Below are 12,935 nucleotides of genomic sequence, written 5' to 3'. Positions count from 1 at the left end.
ATATATTCATTTGCCATTCTACCTGGGTAAACACTGTTGATTTTAGCTCATTATACTGTGCCACAGAGTATTTAAAGTATTCTCCTTCCCTCCATCTCTCTCTCCCTCCCTCCCTCTTTCTTTTTCTCCTTTCCTTCTTACTTATAGTGTATTATTAATAGCCTGACCAGGCGATAGCATTCCTGTGAAAACATTTCCACATTATCAGGCATCTTTAGGTTCTTACTGTATAAGTAAAATGAAAGCAGCTGTGTATAACATCCCACTGAGCAGATAAAGAATTGAAAACACTGCTGGCTTGTTTTTGGGCAGTTATTTTTCTTCTCAAGTGTACTACTCTCACAAAGGTGATGATACATTTCATACATTTAAAGTTCATATCAACTGCAGGAAATCAGGAGTCAGAGGTTCAAATGAATACTTGTTTATTGCTCGCTAAAACTCTTTATAAGAATCTGAACTACTAATGGTTAAAACAAATTGGGGGTAGATAAGAGTCAATAGAATTCAAGCTGGGATGGATTTAGATCTCTAGTAGGTGTGAAGGAATTCAAAACTGATAACATGATTGACCCCTTCTTTGGTCAGCCTGGTCATCTCCTACAGTTCAATGTTAAACTCAATTCAAACTCAAACAAAAAAGCAATATTTAAATAAATCTGACAATATTTTTCTTGTAACTAAACTTCTTTAACATAGTAGGTGTGTTTCAAGTTTCTACAAGTTAGCTTGAAAAAATACAGCAGAATATAATACAAGTATTGCATCCAAATAATTCCACATTCAGTTCCTGCTATCTCCAAGGGGTATGGAAGAACCCAGTCTAAAACTCTGGATCGCCATTATTGGTCACTGTAGAATCATTCTCTCAACCTGATGCCTTGGCTGACAAAGATCCAACACTACATGGCATGTTCTGAATATCAGAATTGTTTTGAACATCAAAATATAAGGGACACCCTCTTCACAATTATGACTATTGTGGATATGCCAAATACACAGACATATTCAATGTTAGGCATACTGAGGATATTTGTAACTAATTTTCAACACATCAAATCCTGTAGGAACACCTAAAAAACCTTTTGATCACATCACTTGAGTTGCACCTGACATCTTGAAATAATTGAAGTTGGTACCCAGCACAGATTCAGCCAGCCCAAAGATGGTTCAGATACTTTGGATTGAATTTATCTGGTTGGAATAGGAGGCTAAATAACAATATAAGACAAATTAGGTCTTATAATTAAATATGTAAAGTCATGTTTTATTGCATAAAAATTCATCAGCCAATAAGATGAAAGTATTTATAATAATACCATAACATTTTTGTAGGGATCCAATGGAATGAAAGGAGAAAAAGGAGATGTTGGATTACCAGGTTCTCAAGGTCCCTCTGTAAGTCTTGCTATATTTTTTCAGTGTTCCTGTAAAATAATCTTTTGGTTTTCTAACCAGTTGTCGTTTAATGGCTGCCCTATTTAGTGACCATTTGAAATTATGCTGAAAAAATAATTTAATGACCAATGTTTGCATTTATGATCATCGAAGCATCCCCACTATCATGTAATTGAGATTTGGCTGCTTCAAAGCCAACAGGCATTTACAACCAAAGCACTATCCCCCAATCACATGATTTAAATAGCCACCTGCTTTTTAACCAACTCTGAGCAGCTCCCAATCAGAAATTAAAACAACATAATATCATATTAAAACTATGAAACTGAACCAATCAAAACATTAAAAGCAACATGATTGTCATATATGGGCTTCATAGCCATCTCGCAGAATCAGTGGAGAAATGTGAAGTAAAAATGAGGAGTCGTGGTCACATGAAGTCTTGCTTAATGACCATGGGTGATTCGCTGTATGATTGTGGTACAAGGGACATAGGTTTTGCTTAATGATTTTTATTTTGATTTGCAAACTGCCCTGGGCTTTAGGAAGGGTGATACAGAAGTGAAATAAAAAAACAATAAACACAACATGCTCTAACAAAGGGTAACACCAGTAGCACATCCAAGGGATTACAGCTAATTGCATGGTCCCAGCAGATCAGTCAACTGTGTCTGTTAAAATGATAAACTTATTTTCTAAATATATATATATATTTATATGCATATACTTTACGCAGCTCATAGGTCCTCCAGGTTCTCCTGGTCCACACGGTCCACCAGGACCTATGGTAAGTATTTTTAGCCATTTATCTATTGTGTGGTTCATGAATTAAAGCAATCTATCAGTGTTTCATATCCTTGAAAGCCTAGATGTCCACATAACAAAACCTAATGTTTTCAGGAGCTCTTAGTATAGAAGAAATTGGGGGAAAACAAAAAAAAGTTCAGGTAGTATCAAATATTTTTCTAATGAATTGTAATATAGGCAGAAATGTGAAAGAGTAATTTTGCAAAGGTGCTTTTGACTATATAAATGTAAGTAACAAGATCCTATTGATTCTGCTTGTTATCAGTGTTTTTTATATATTTTCAAAATATGTAAAAACATCAAAAACATTTTGGAGTTGAAAATCGATAGAGGCTTTTAATTTGCTAGACTTGGCTTGACTTTTGTTAAATAATTAAGAGATATTACTCAATGCAGTTTTGCCCAGCCATCCCTTCCTAAGTCATACACATGGACACAACCACATGCATACACACTGAGAGAGCTCCTCTAATATAATATATAGAAACAATATAGAAATGCATCCTGTAATTGTTATTTTTTAATTTATTTTTAGGGACCTCATGGACTCCCAGGGCCAAAGGTAAAGAATTTAGTCCACAACTAAAATAATTTTCCTAATTTGTCATGCTGTCATTCTCATTAATCATGTTGAGGCATGCACTTAAAATTTGTCCTTGTCTCATTTTTTCTGTGATTTTTTTTTAATATTCGTAAACCTTTAAGCATCTGCTTAAAATAAAATGTCAAAACGTATATAAGGATTTATGGCAATTTCCTGTGTCTGTTCCACATCAATGTAAGCTAAATTAGCTTTCTATAATGTTAATTATGGAGAGCCACTATTAAAATTTAGTTGTCTGGTGATAGTTTCAAACTATGACATTTGGAACTACCTTACAGAAAAGTTTAAGAAAACAGAGGACGAGTGTTTATGTACTTAAGAAGTTTTTTTAAAAAATATTTTCTTCTTCACTGCTGTCTTTCAGTCTTCTAATCAAGCTCATTTCTTCTCTTAAATTAATATGTTCTTTTGAATTATTTTGCCCATATCTTTGTATTTGAAAATCCATGTTCCTAACAATACCAGTCAAAAATCCACCCTTGCGGTTCAAAGTATTATATAAAATATATGGAAATTTAAATGTGCATGCAAACACATTGTTCAATATTTATCCACTTCAAAAAGAATAATTAAAGCCCTAATATACTTTAATGCTATTTGCATTTATTATTGCTATTATTATTGCTATTATTGATTATTATTGCTACTATTATGATTATTATTATTTTGTGTATGTATGTGTGTGTGTGTGTGTGTGTGTGTGTATATATATATATATATATATATATATATATATATATATATATATATATATATATGTTTTCTGAGGTTTTCGCGGGTGTGTGTATGTAGGTCTGTGGTTGTTCGGGTTTTCTCCCGCGTAAAATTGGAAGTGTCTTGGCGACGTTTCGACGAAGTCCCATTCGTCATCTTCAGGCTGGTGTTTTCAGCTTCGTGCTTCGAGCAGCAATGTGTGGTCTTAGCTGTTTCTTCCTTTTAACTGCCAGTGGGGGTATGAACTGATTGGGTGGGAGCTTGGCTGTGTTCTGATTGGGTGGAGGTGTGTTTGATTGGTTAGGGGCTTGGCTGTGCTCTGATTGGCTGGGGGGTTGGCTGTGCTCTGATTGGCTGGGGGAGTGTTCTGTTTGGTTGTGCTCAGGTTAGTCTGAGTTGCAGAGGGTTTAAGATTTTGGGCTGCCTTGCTATTTTTTGGCTTCGCGTTCGTGGTCGTGCCTCCTCTTCATGGAGGGTGTCAGTTTGCTTCATGTATGGATTGGAGGGGTTTAAAGTGGCTAATGATGCAGCTGTGGTCTGGCTTCTGGTTTGTGGTCGTGCCTCATCATCGGTGTGGCTTTGGGTTTGTTTTTTGCGTGGATGTGTGGTGGTGACATCCTGTGTGGTTTTTGTGAGTGTGGGTCTGGTATCATTTTTTGTGTTAGGGAGTCGTTTGTCAATAAGGGCGGGTTTCCAAATGGCTGGTAGGCGGGAGGTATCATCTCGCTTGTTCATGCTGTGTGGGCGTTTTTTTATCTCGATGGCTTCTCTGATTATTCTGTTATTAAAATGTTCACTTTTGGCAATGGTTCTGGTATTTTTAAAGTCAATTTCATGTCAGTTGGTTGTTAGCTTCTGTTTCCATGGTGAACTGTATTTTGGGTGTAGGCTGTTGAGGTGTGTGAGGAAGTTGTCCAGTTTTTGGCCACATGGGAAAGAAAAACTGGACAACTTCCTCACACACCTCAACAGCCTACACCCCAAAATACAGTTCACCATGGAAACAGAAGCTAACAACCAACTTCCCTTCCTGGATGTCTTAGTCTACAAGAAATCCAATGGCTCCCTAGGACACACCATCTACCAGAAGAAAACACACACAAACCGCTATCTGCACGCTCTCTCACACCACCACCCAGCACAGATCAACTCTGTAGCCAAGACACTCATCTCCAGAACAAAACGCTTAGCTGACGAACAACACCTAAAACCCGAACTACACACTCTCACCAATGTACTAACATCCAATGGATTCCATAGAAATAAGATTACAAACCTAATCCAAAAAGAAACCCCCACTAAAATCCAAGACAAAGAACAAGAAAACGGCAAAGCCCTCCTCCCATACATAAAAGGCACCACAGACAGAATCAGTAAGATCCTCCATAAACACAACATCAAAACAGCATTCTGCACAAACAGAAAAATATCCACCATCCTTAGAAACCCCAAAGATAAAATTGAATTAGAAAATCAAGGAGTATACGAAATCCCATGCACCACTTGTCCCACCACATACATCGGACAAACCAACAGAAGAATAAGTGCACGCATTGAAGAACATAAGAACTCAGTCAAAAAAGAGGAACCAACATCTTCCCTGGTCCAACACCTTAAAGCCACAGGACATGAAATTGACTTTAAAAATACCAGAACCATTGCCAAAAGTGAACATTTTAATAACAGAATAATCAGAGAAGCCATCGAGATAGAAAAACGCCCACACAGCATGAACAAGCGAGATGATACCTCCCGCCTACCAGCCATTTGGAAACCCGCCCTTATTGACAAACGACTCCCTAACACAAAAAATGATACCAGACCCACACTCACAAAAACCACACAGGATGTCACCACCACACATCCACGCAAAAAACAAACCCAAAGCCACACCGATGATGAGGCACGACCACAAACCAGAAGCCAGACCACAGCTGCATCATTAGCCACTTTAAACCCCTCCAATCCATACATGAAGCAAACTGACACCCTCCATGAAGAGGAGGCACGACCACGAACGCGAAGCCAAAAAATAGCAAGGCAGCCCAAAATCTTAAACCCCTCTGCAACTCAGACTAACCTGAGCACAACCAAACAGAACACTCCCCCAGCCAATCAGAGCACAGCCAACCCCCCAGCCAATCAGAGCACAGCCAACCCCCCAGCCAATCAGAGCACAGCCAAGCCCCTAACCAATCAGAACACACCTCCACCCAATCAGAACACAGCCAAGCTCCCACCCAATCAGTTCATACCCCACTGGCAGTTAAAAGGAAGAAACAGCTAAGACCACACATTGCTGCTCGAAGCACGAAGCTGAAAACACCAGCCTGAAGATGACGAATGGGACTTCGTCGAAACGTCGCCAAGACACTTCCAATTTTACACGGGAGAAAACCCGAACAACCAAAGACCTACATATATATATATATATATATATATATATATATATATATATATACACACACACACACACACACACACACACACACACACACACATATACAGTACATACATACATACATAGTAAAAAACAAAATCAAGATAAATTGTATGCTACTTTTTTAGAATCTGGAAAACATAAAATTCTATGGTCAAAACCTATAAATTAAACAAAAATAATGTACATATATCCTCTTTAGAAATGCCATGGAATTTTATTTAGCAGAGGTAGTGAATTATTTTTACATTTAAATTCTTTGTAAGAATTGGGAAAATTCATTGGAAATTATCCTGTTTTTTTAAAAAAAAATTATAAATGTTGGTACAATTAGAAATATCTAGATTTTTTCAGGGCAAAAGAGTTCCCTTATGAAAGAATTTCAGAAATGTTTACTTTGGTTGTCAGTAAGCATTTAATTACTTTTGGGGTAACTGTTACATTGTGGTCATTAGAAAGGATAAGCCAATGTATCACAGTCTTCCTCTGTTTAATTTATGATAGCCATACTTAAAGGTTTGGAATATGTTTTCATTAAATAATGCATATTTTAGTTCGCTATCTGAAGAAAAAGCCAGTTAAGGCAATGTAGAAAAAAAAATACTTTGTAATTCTGATTGATCAAATCACATTCACATTTTTCTGGTTTCATTAATTTTATTGAAAGCCTGCAAGATTATGAATGGATTTGGAATACATTTGCCATAAGCAACATGACAGTAAAATCATATTGTTCCAAATTATTCAGAAACATTTCAAGATGTATGTTTCAAACATGCAAGTTTATATAGATAGTTTTATGCTATCTACTCTAATAGGAGTCATGACTATTTCTACACCATTTTTTTATGATCTAGCAATGAGATGATCTATTTTGATAAACATAACCACTTAAGTTGGAAAACTGGATTTACATTCATATCCTTCACTGGCTGTCTTCTGTCCCAGCTTGAGTATCCGTGTCAGCATCTTCACAAAATAGCATTTATACTTTTATATTTAGGGTGAACCAGGGTTAAATGGTCTTAAAGGATTGAAGGGTGAACCAGGTCACAAGGGTGACAGAGGGCCCCTTGGTCTCCCAGTAAGTAAAATACTTCCATTTCAGTGCAGATTACAAACTTCTCGTTCTACTTTCAGCCCAAAACTCTGGTTTACTCAATAGCAAATATAAAGCTATCTCATGCTGAAGTGGTGTCTTTTTTCTTAATTAAGTCTAATCTTGTATCATCCCATAATAAATGGTTTTGTTATTTGTTGCTTTTATATTGTTATTTATTTGTCAGTTGGCAACATTAATTAAAATTGTGACTTTATACCATTAATTATGCCATTATTTAAGTGTTGTGTAATGTTTTGCTTAAATATTAACCATTGTCCACACAAAGATTGTCCATACGCTAACTATAGATTTTTGTTTAAGCAGAGTGGTTGTAATTATAGTACCTATATTTTTAAGAGGCATTTATGGTTAATATCCTAGGTAGCAAGTTTAACAAAGTATTTTTCATTTGCTTGTAGAAGTATATCTTCTGTGATTTGTTGTTTGGAATTGTTCTCCTTTGTGTAGTACTAATTCATTGGTAGTCAGTGAAGTTCATTAAAATCCCTATTTTGCTTTCTGGAACTATAAGATTTCCTAAACACAAACAAAGTAAGTCATATCAGTGCAAACTTCACTGAAATGAAAAACATACAAAAGTAAAATAACTGAGAAAATCTATTCAGAAGGGGCATTCATCCAAAGTCAAGTTCTTTTAAATCCATTGTAGAAATTCAGCAAGAGCTTAACTGTTCTGTTAAAATTAATGGAAATATAATGCATAACTTTGCTTGATCAAGGTGTGAAAATACTCAAGGGCCATCATATACATAAAATCTACCAAATAAAGCTACCTGACATCTTTAATTAATGTTAGTATGTGTGTGACAGCACTGCATTGATCTTGTTCATATAATATCCACAGGGATCATGTAGGTCTCAGCAAAATCAAATTGAGTGTTGCAAATTTGACAGATATTTCATACATGATGGCTAAACTTCTTGAAGTAATTGGTAAAATAGCTCTAATTTTAATATTCTTTCTATACTAATCATGACTACAAGTTACCAGTACTACAAAGCACTGCACTAGCCTATCTAGGAATTTATTACAGATTGTCATTCATTAAAAAAACAGAAATATTTTAAAATATTTTATGGCTTTAAGTCTGTTATCATGAAAGCATATATTTAATTTTTGCTGCACTACTGCTTTCTTAGTGTTTTAGTTATGGTTATAAACATATACTTATATCTTTGTTTTGCTTGAATATCTCTCACTAACTTTTAAATAAAGATATGTTTATTAAAGATCAACAAACACTATAGCAAGTGAACTTTGTAGCACTAATGCATCTAAGGACTAATTCTGATCTCATTAAGCAATTCCACTAGGTAATAAAATTACTGTTATATAGCCTCTAGTAAAATCATAAACTTGTTATGTTATGTATACATTATAACTTATCTAATGCAGTAGTGTGGTACTTATTCTTGTGTAATCTGTGTATAAAAAAGAAGTTGTACTTGTTTATCACCAGAGTTACTAATCTCACGTTCTTGTCATTCGTGTTATCCCTGTCATCTGTGCTTCCGCTTAACATACAGGGAGCATCTGGCTTAGATGGAAAGCCAGGAGCCCGGGTGAGTCCTTCCTGTTCCTATGTCCTTCTTCACTCCCAAATATATATATATGGTTATAGATTGATAACCTTATATATTGATAACATCAAGTTACAATATAATTGTCAAAGTCAGTTTAAAGAAGTCCACCTTTCTCTTTGTCCACTGACATTAATCCAGCCACTTTAGCTTCGTTTAAAGAAAGATGGAAAATTGTTATTTGTTTTAATGTTTAAAACGCCCCCCCCCATTGGTTGGTATTTTCCATATAGTTTCAGCAAAAAAAACTCTAAAATTTATAATACCTGGAATAAGCAGCTTATTCATAAAGTTGGAAGATACTAAATTTACATCTTGAAGCTCTACTGTTATTTAAAACAAATTACTCAGCTTTCCAGGAGAGTGATGGAATAGTTTAGTTGACCATATAAAATCTCCTTTTTCAGCATGTCACCTGTCCCATCTATCTTTGTGAGTCTTTATGTGAATTCAGCATGGGATTTTCTTGTGTTATCTCCCTTTGTTTAATCTTTTAACTCTTCCTAGAAAAAGATCCTCTACATTTTAAATCTTACATAAATCTAAAGAAGCAATAAACATTCAAGAGATAGAAAGAAGCACCTCAGAGCTTTAAGGAATACAAGTGGGATTTTTGAGTCTGCGAAAGCAACCCAGAGATTTGGAATCTCAATAACTAAGCCATCGTTCTAATTCATGTTCTCAATTGTTGACATCAAGCTTGATTCTATATTGATTCATTCAATATAAAGCTTAATTTGGGCATTCCCAACCTTTTTCAGATCATGTTTTATTACTTTTCTAGGGTATGGATGGTCCCATTGGTCCACATGGTCCTGCAGGTCCAAAGGGAGACAGAGTGAGTACATGTCTGAGATGTTCCAATATACCTTAATAATATTGTATATTTGTGTGTTCTGTTCAAATTACTGAAATACGTGGTGGTTGCATTCACAAATGCCTAACTTTACTGAATTTTCTCATACTTTAGGGTTACATAAAGCAATAAACCAATAAAGCACAGGGTTTTCACAACATATTAAGACATGCAAAGATGATTATCATGGTCATGATGATAATGGTTACAAAAATCTACATTCTGCTTAATATTATAATTCTTTCACAAATGCATCTGTTATAGCTTTACCAGAATCTTTTATTCTACTAATCTATTGTGTTTGAGGTACATGCAAAAGCATCAGAGAGTCTTCAGAGATGTTAATAGGAAACTGATTTATTTGCTGCACAATCCAAAGCTGCATTTTTTTTTGTTTCAACAGAGAAAATTGTATTGTTCTTTTAGTACTAAGAACTCCCTTATCAGAAAGAGTAGTAGTACTACTATTACCTCTGAAAGGTGACCACCCAAGGGACTGAACAAAAGTGGTCAACATACGGAGATGGTCAACATATGGAACAACTGAACACATGCCTTATTTTATTGTACAGCTTTTATTAGAAAATATCAGGACATTGTATCATACAAAATCAATACATTTATGTATGTATTGTTTTCTCATGGTTTGATCATTCTTTCTGGGGAAAAAAAGAGTCAATTTTAGTCTGTTTCTCTTTCTTTTTATGAAGGTAAGTGGATAAAGCACTCTGAATGCTGGCTATACCACTCAGCACACCTGGGCATTTTTCCACAGAAAATGACTATCTGCAATTTCTGTGTCCTTCTCATTTAATTCTTTTGCTTCATCAGTTGCGCCCAGCACTTTTTCAGTGGGTTGTACCTCGGTCAATACTGATTGGAAAATTGCTTCTGGGTCAGGGTTAGGGTTTTGCTTCTGCAGATGGTTCATAGGTTAACTTTTTAGCAATAATCCACTGCAGAAGCTGAGTTTGGTAGTGCATTTTGAATGTTTTGATTATGCTTGGTCGAGAAGTTGAATTTTTGATGAAGTATTTGAAGGCAAAAATTTCAGTTCACACTTGTAAAACGATTCACTTGCAGATGGCTAGTACAATTGTCCACTACAATTGTCCAGATACAAGGACTGTATCTTCTCTATTTTTCAGTCAATACCGCTTATCCACTCCTCAAATAGGGCACAAGTCATCTGTGCAGATTTGTTAGATTTCCAGGTGACAGGAAATCTTTGGGCTACAGGTTCTTGAATGAGTGTGGCTTTGCCAATTTACCAATCACCAAAGGTTTTAGCTTCTCTCTGGTTAAGCTAGCACACGCAGAACTGTGAAATATTCTTTAGAAAGTTTTCCACTCTTACATTTGTCACTCCTCATAATGAGGCTCCCATCAGGCATCGCCTTTAAAAAGAGTCTACACTCGTCAGCATTAAAAATGTCGTCATTTTTACTGTCGAATCAAACTCAAAAATATTGTATTCTTTGATATTCTTCTTGAAAGATATTCATTGCTACCAATTCTGCATTTCACTTTTCTTGCCCTTGGTGCAGACTGGACTCAACTGGTCAAGTTATAGAAAGTAAATTAATACCGTGTGTCAAGGTCCAGGTGGCCAAGAGACCACTTACAGAGGTGATCAACTTAGAGAGATTGGCTTTCTATTGTGTACATATAGTGTATGAAAAATCTATGAAAATTAGGTCAATATAGGGAGGTGGTCAATGTAGGGAGGTGGTCAACTATGGAGGTTTTGTATGTTATGAATAATGTAAATACTTGAGGTTTTTATGATATTCATAAAAATCATACAAAAGGTAGCTTTGCCTTTAGAGATGAATAAGGAAGTGAGCATAGATCTATCACTCTCTCTCATTTTGACTTACCTAAGGCTTATTTTTAATAGCAATTTTATTAAAAATTACATCCATAATAACAAACTAATACAAACTAAAAAAAAGAAAAAAATAGGTGCAGAGAAGAAAAATAGAAATAGAAAGGAAAGCAAAAATAAGAATATTGTAAAGAAAAAAGAAAAGAAATATGTAGAGAAATGACTTTCCTTTAATACCACTTTACAAAGCCTTGGTAAGGCCCCACTTGGAATACTGCATCCAGTTTTGCTCACCATGATGTAAAAAAAGATGTTGAAACTCTAGAAAGAATACAGAGAAGAGCAACAAAGATGATCAGGGGACTGGAGGCTAAAACATATAAGAAACGGTTGCTGGAATTGGGCATGACTAGTTTAATGAAGAAAAGAACAAGGGGGGACATGATAGCAATGTTCCAATATCTCAGGGGTTGCCACAAAGAAGAGGGAGTCAAGCTATTTTCCAAAGTGCCTGAAGGCAGGACAAAAAGCAGTGGATGGAAACTAATCAAGGAGAGAACTAAGGAGAAATTTCCTTACAGTTAGAACAATTATAGTGGAATGACCTGCCTCCGGAGGCTGTGAATGCTCCAACACTGGAAGTTTTTAAGAAGAGACTGGACAGCCATTTGTCTGAAATGCCTGAGCAGGGGGTTAGACTAGATGACCTCCAAGGTCCCTTCCAACTAATTACTATTAATAATTTATCTCCTTCTCTTAAATACAACAGATGATTTCTTCTTTCAAAGAAATGCTTAAAGGTCTTGCTGACCTACCAAAGGTTTCTTCTGAAAGCAAACATGGAGCCTTGGTGGAGGGTAGAAATAAGTGAAACATATTGCATAATAAAGTCTCTTTACTATATATGAGCAGCATTGATATTATTATATTTTAGGGTGAAAAAGGAATTGCAGGAGAACCTGGGCCCAGAGGACCGTATGGCTTGCCTGTAAGTTATATGATTTTTTAGAAGTGTAATATTTATAAAATACTTCATTAAAACTTGCTACATTTAATAACTATTCATCACAAAGAAATGCAATTAATTTAAATAGCAAGTCATGGCTCATGAGATCATCACCTTCTTTCAGGTTTAGACAGATTTATCCTCCCAGTGCACTTTGCAAAAATAATAAAGTAGGTTTGACATAAACAAAATAAGAAAAGCCAATATTGAATATCAACTTTTTTATATTGCTCCTGCCATTCTGAAGGTGTCCTTAGACACCAAAGTATAATGGTATGAATTTTTGTCAATAAAATGTTAGATTATTTTTTTAAAAAAACCTTTATCTCTCTCCAAAGGAAAAAGCAATCAGGTCTTAATTATGCAAACCATTTTCTGCTGTTATGTTTTAATTTGCATTTGAAGCAAATTTAATAAGAGTTGTTTTTGTTGTTTTTTTAAATGTTACATAATTATGTTATTGCCTTGTTTCATTAAATGTCTTAGGCAAAGAATTTTTACTCATGAAACATTGATATAAGTAACTGCCTTGAATATTGCAATATATTGGAAGCAATTATTAAACTTTGTTAGCATTC

General features: G+C 35.3%; 1 protein-coding gene across 20 annotated transcripts in view; it reads left to right on the top strand.

Moving 5' to 3' along the window:
- LOC120308255 (collagen alpha-1(XXV) chain-like) overlaps positions 1 to 12,935 on the top strand; it is an 82,412-nt gene that overhangs the window by 46,137 nt on the left and 23,340 nt on the right. For 16 of the 20 annotated variants that reach the window (XR_005556810.1, XR_005556808.1, XR_005556811.1 and 13 more), the window contains 7 exons: positions 1,336 to 1,398; positions 2,135 to 2,185; positions 2,741 to 2,767; positions 6,967 to 7,047; positions 8,614 to 8,649; positions 9,452 to 9,505; positions 12,286 to 12,339. Coding sequence is in view for 15 of the 20 variants with exons in the window: in XM_039344046.1 (XP_039199980.1) it covers positions 1,336 to 1,398; positions 2,135 to 2,185; positions 2,741 to 2,767; positions 6,967 to 7,047; positions 8,614 to 8,649; positions 9,452 to 9,505; positions 12,286 to 12,339 (366 nt within the window). In the remaining 5 variants the exon portion in view is untranslated. The remainder of the gene's footprint in view (positions 1 to 1,335; positions 1,399 to 2,134; positions 2,186 to 2,740; positions 2,768 to 6,966; positions 7,048 to 8,613; positions 8,650 to 9,451; positions 9,506 to 12,285; positions 12,340 to 12,935) is intronic. The other 4 variants (XM_039344039.1, XM_039344036.1, XM_039344034.1 and 1 more) reach the window with 3 other exon arrangements.

This window comes from Crotalus tigris, unplaced genomic scaffold, assembly GCF_016545835.1.
Source record: "Crotalus tigris isolate CLP2741 ecotype Arizona unplaced genomic scaffold, ASM1654583v1 scf7180000017887.1893490, whole genome shotgun sequence".
Taxonomy (NCBI): Eukaryota; Metazoa; Chordata; class Lepidosauria; order Squamata; family Viperidae; genus Crotalus; species Crotalus tigris.
The sequence above is the reverse complement of the archived record's forward strand: the minus strand, read 5'-3'. Positions and strand labels throughout refer to the sequence as shown.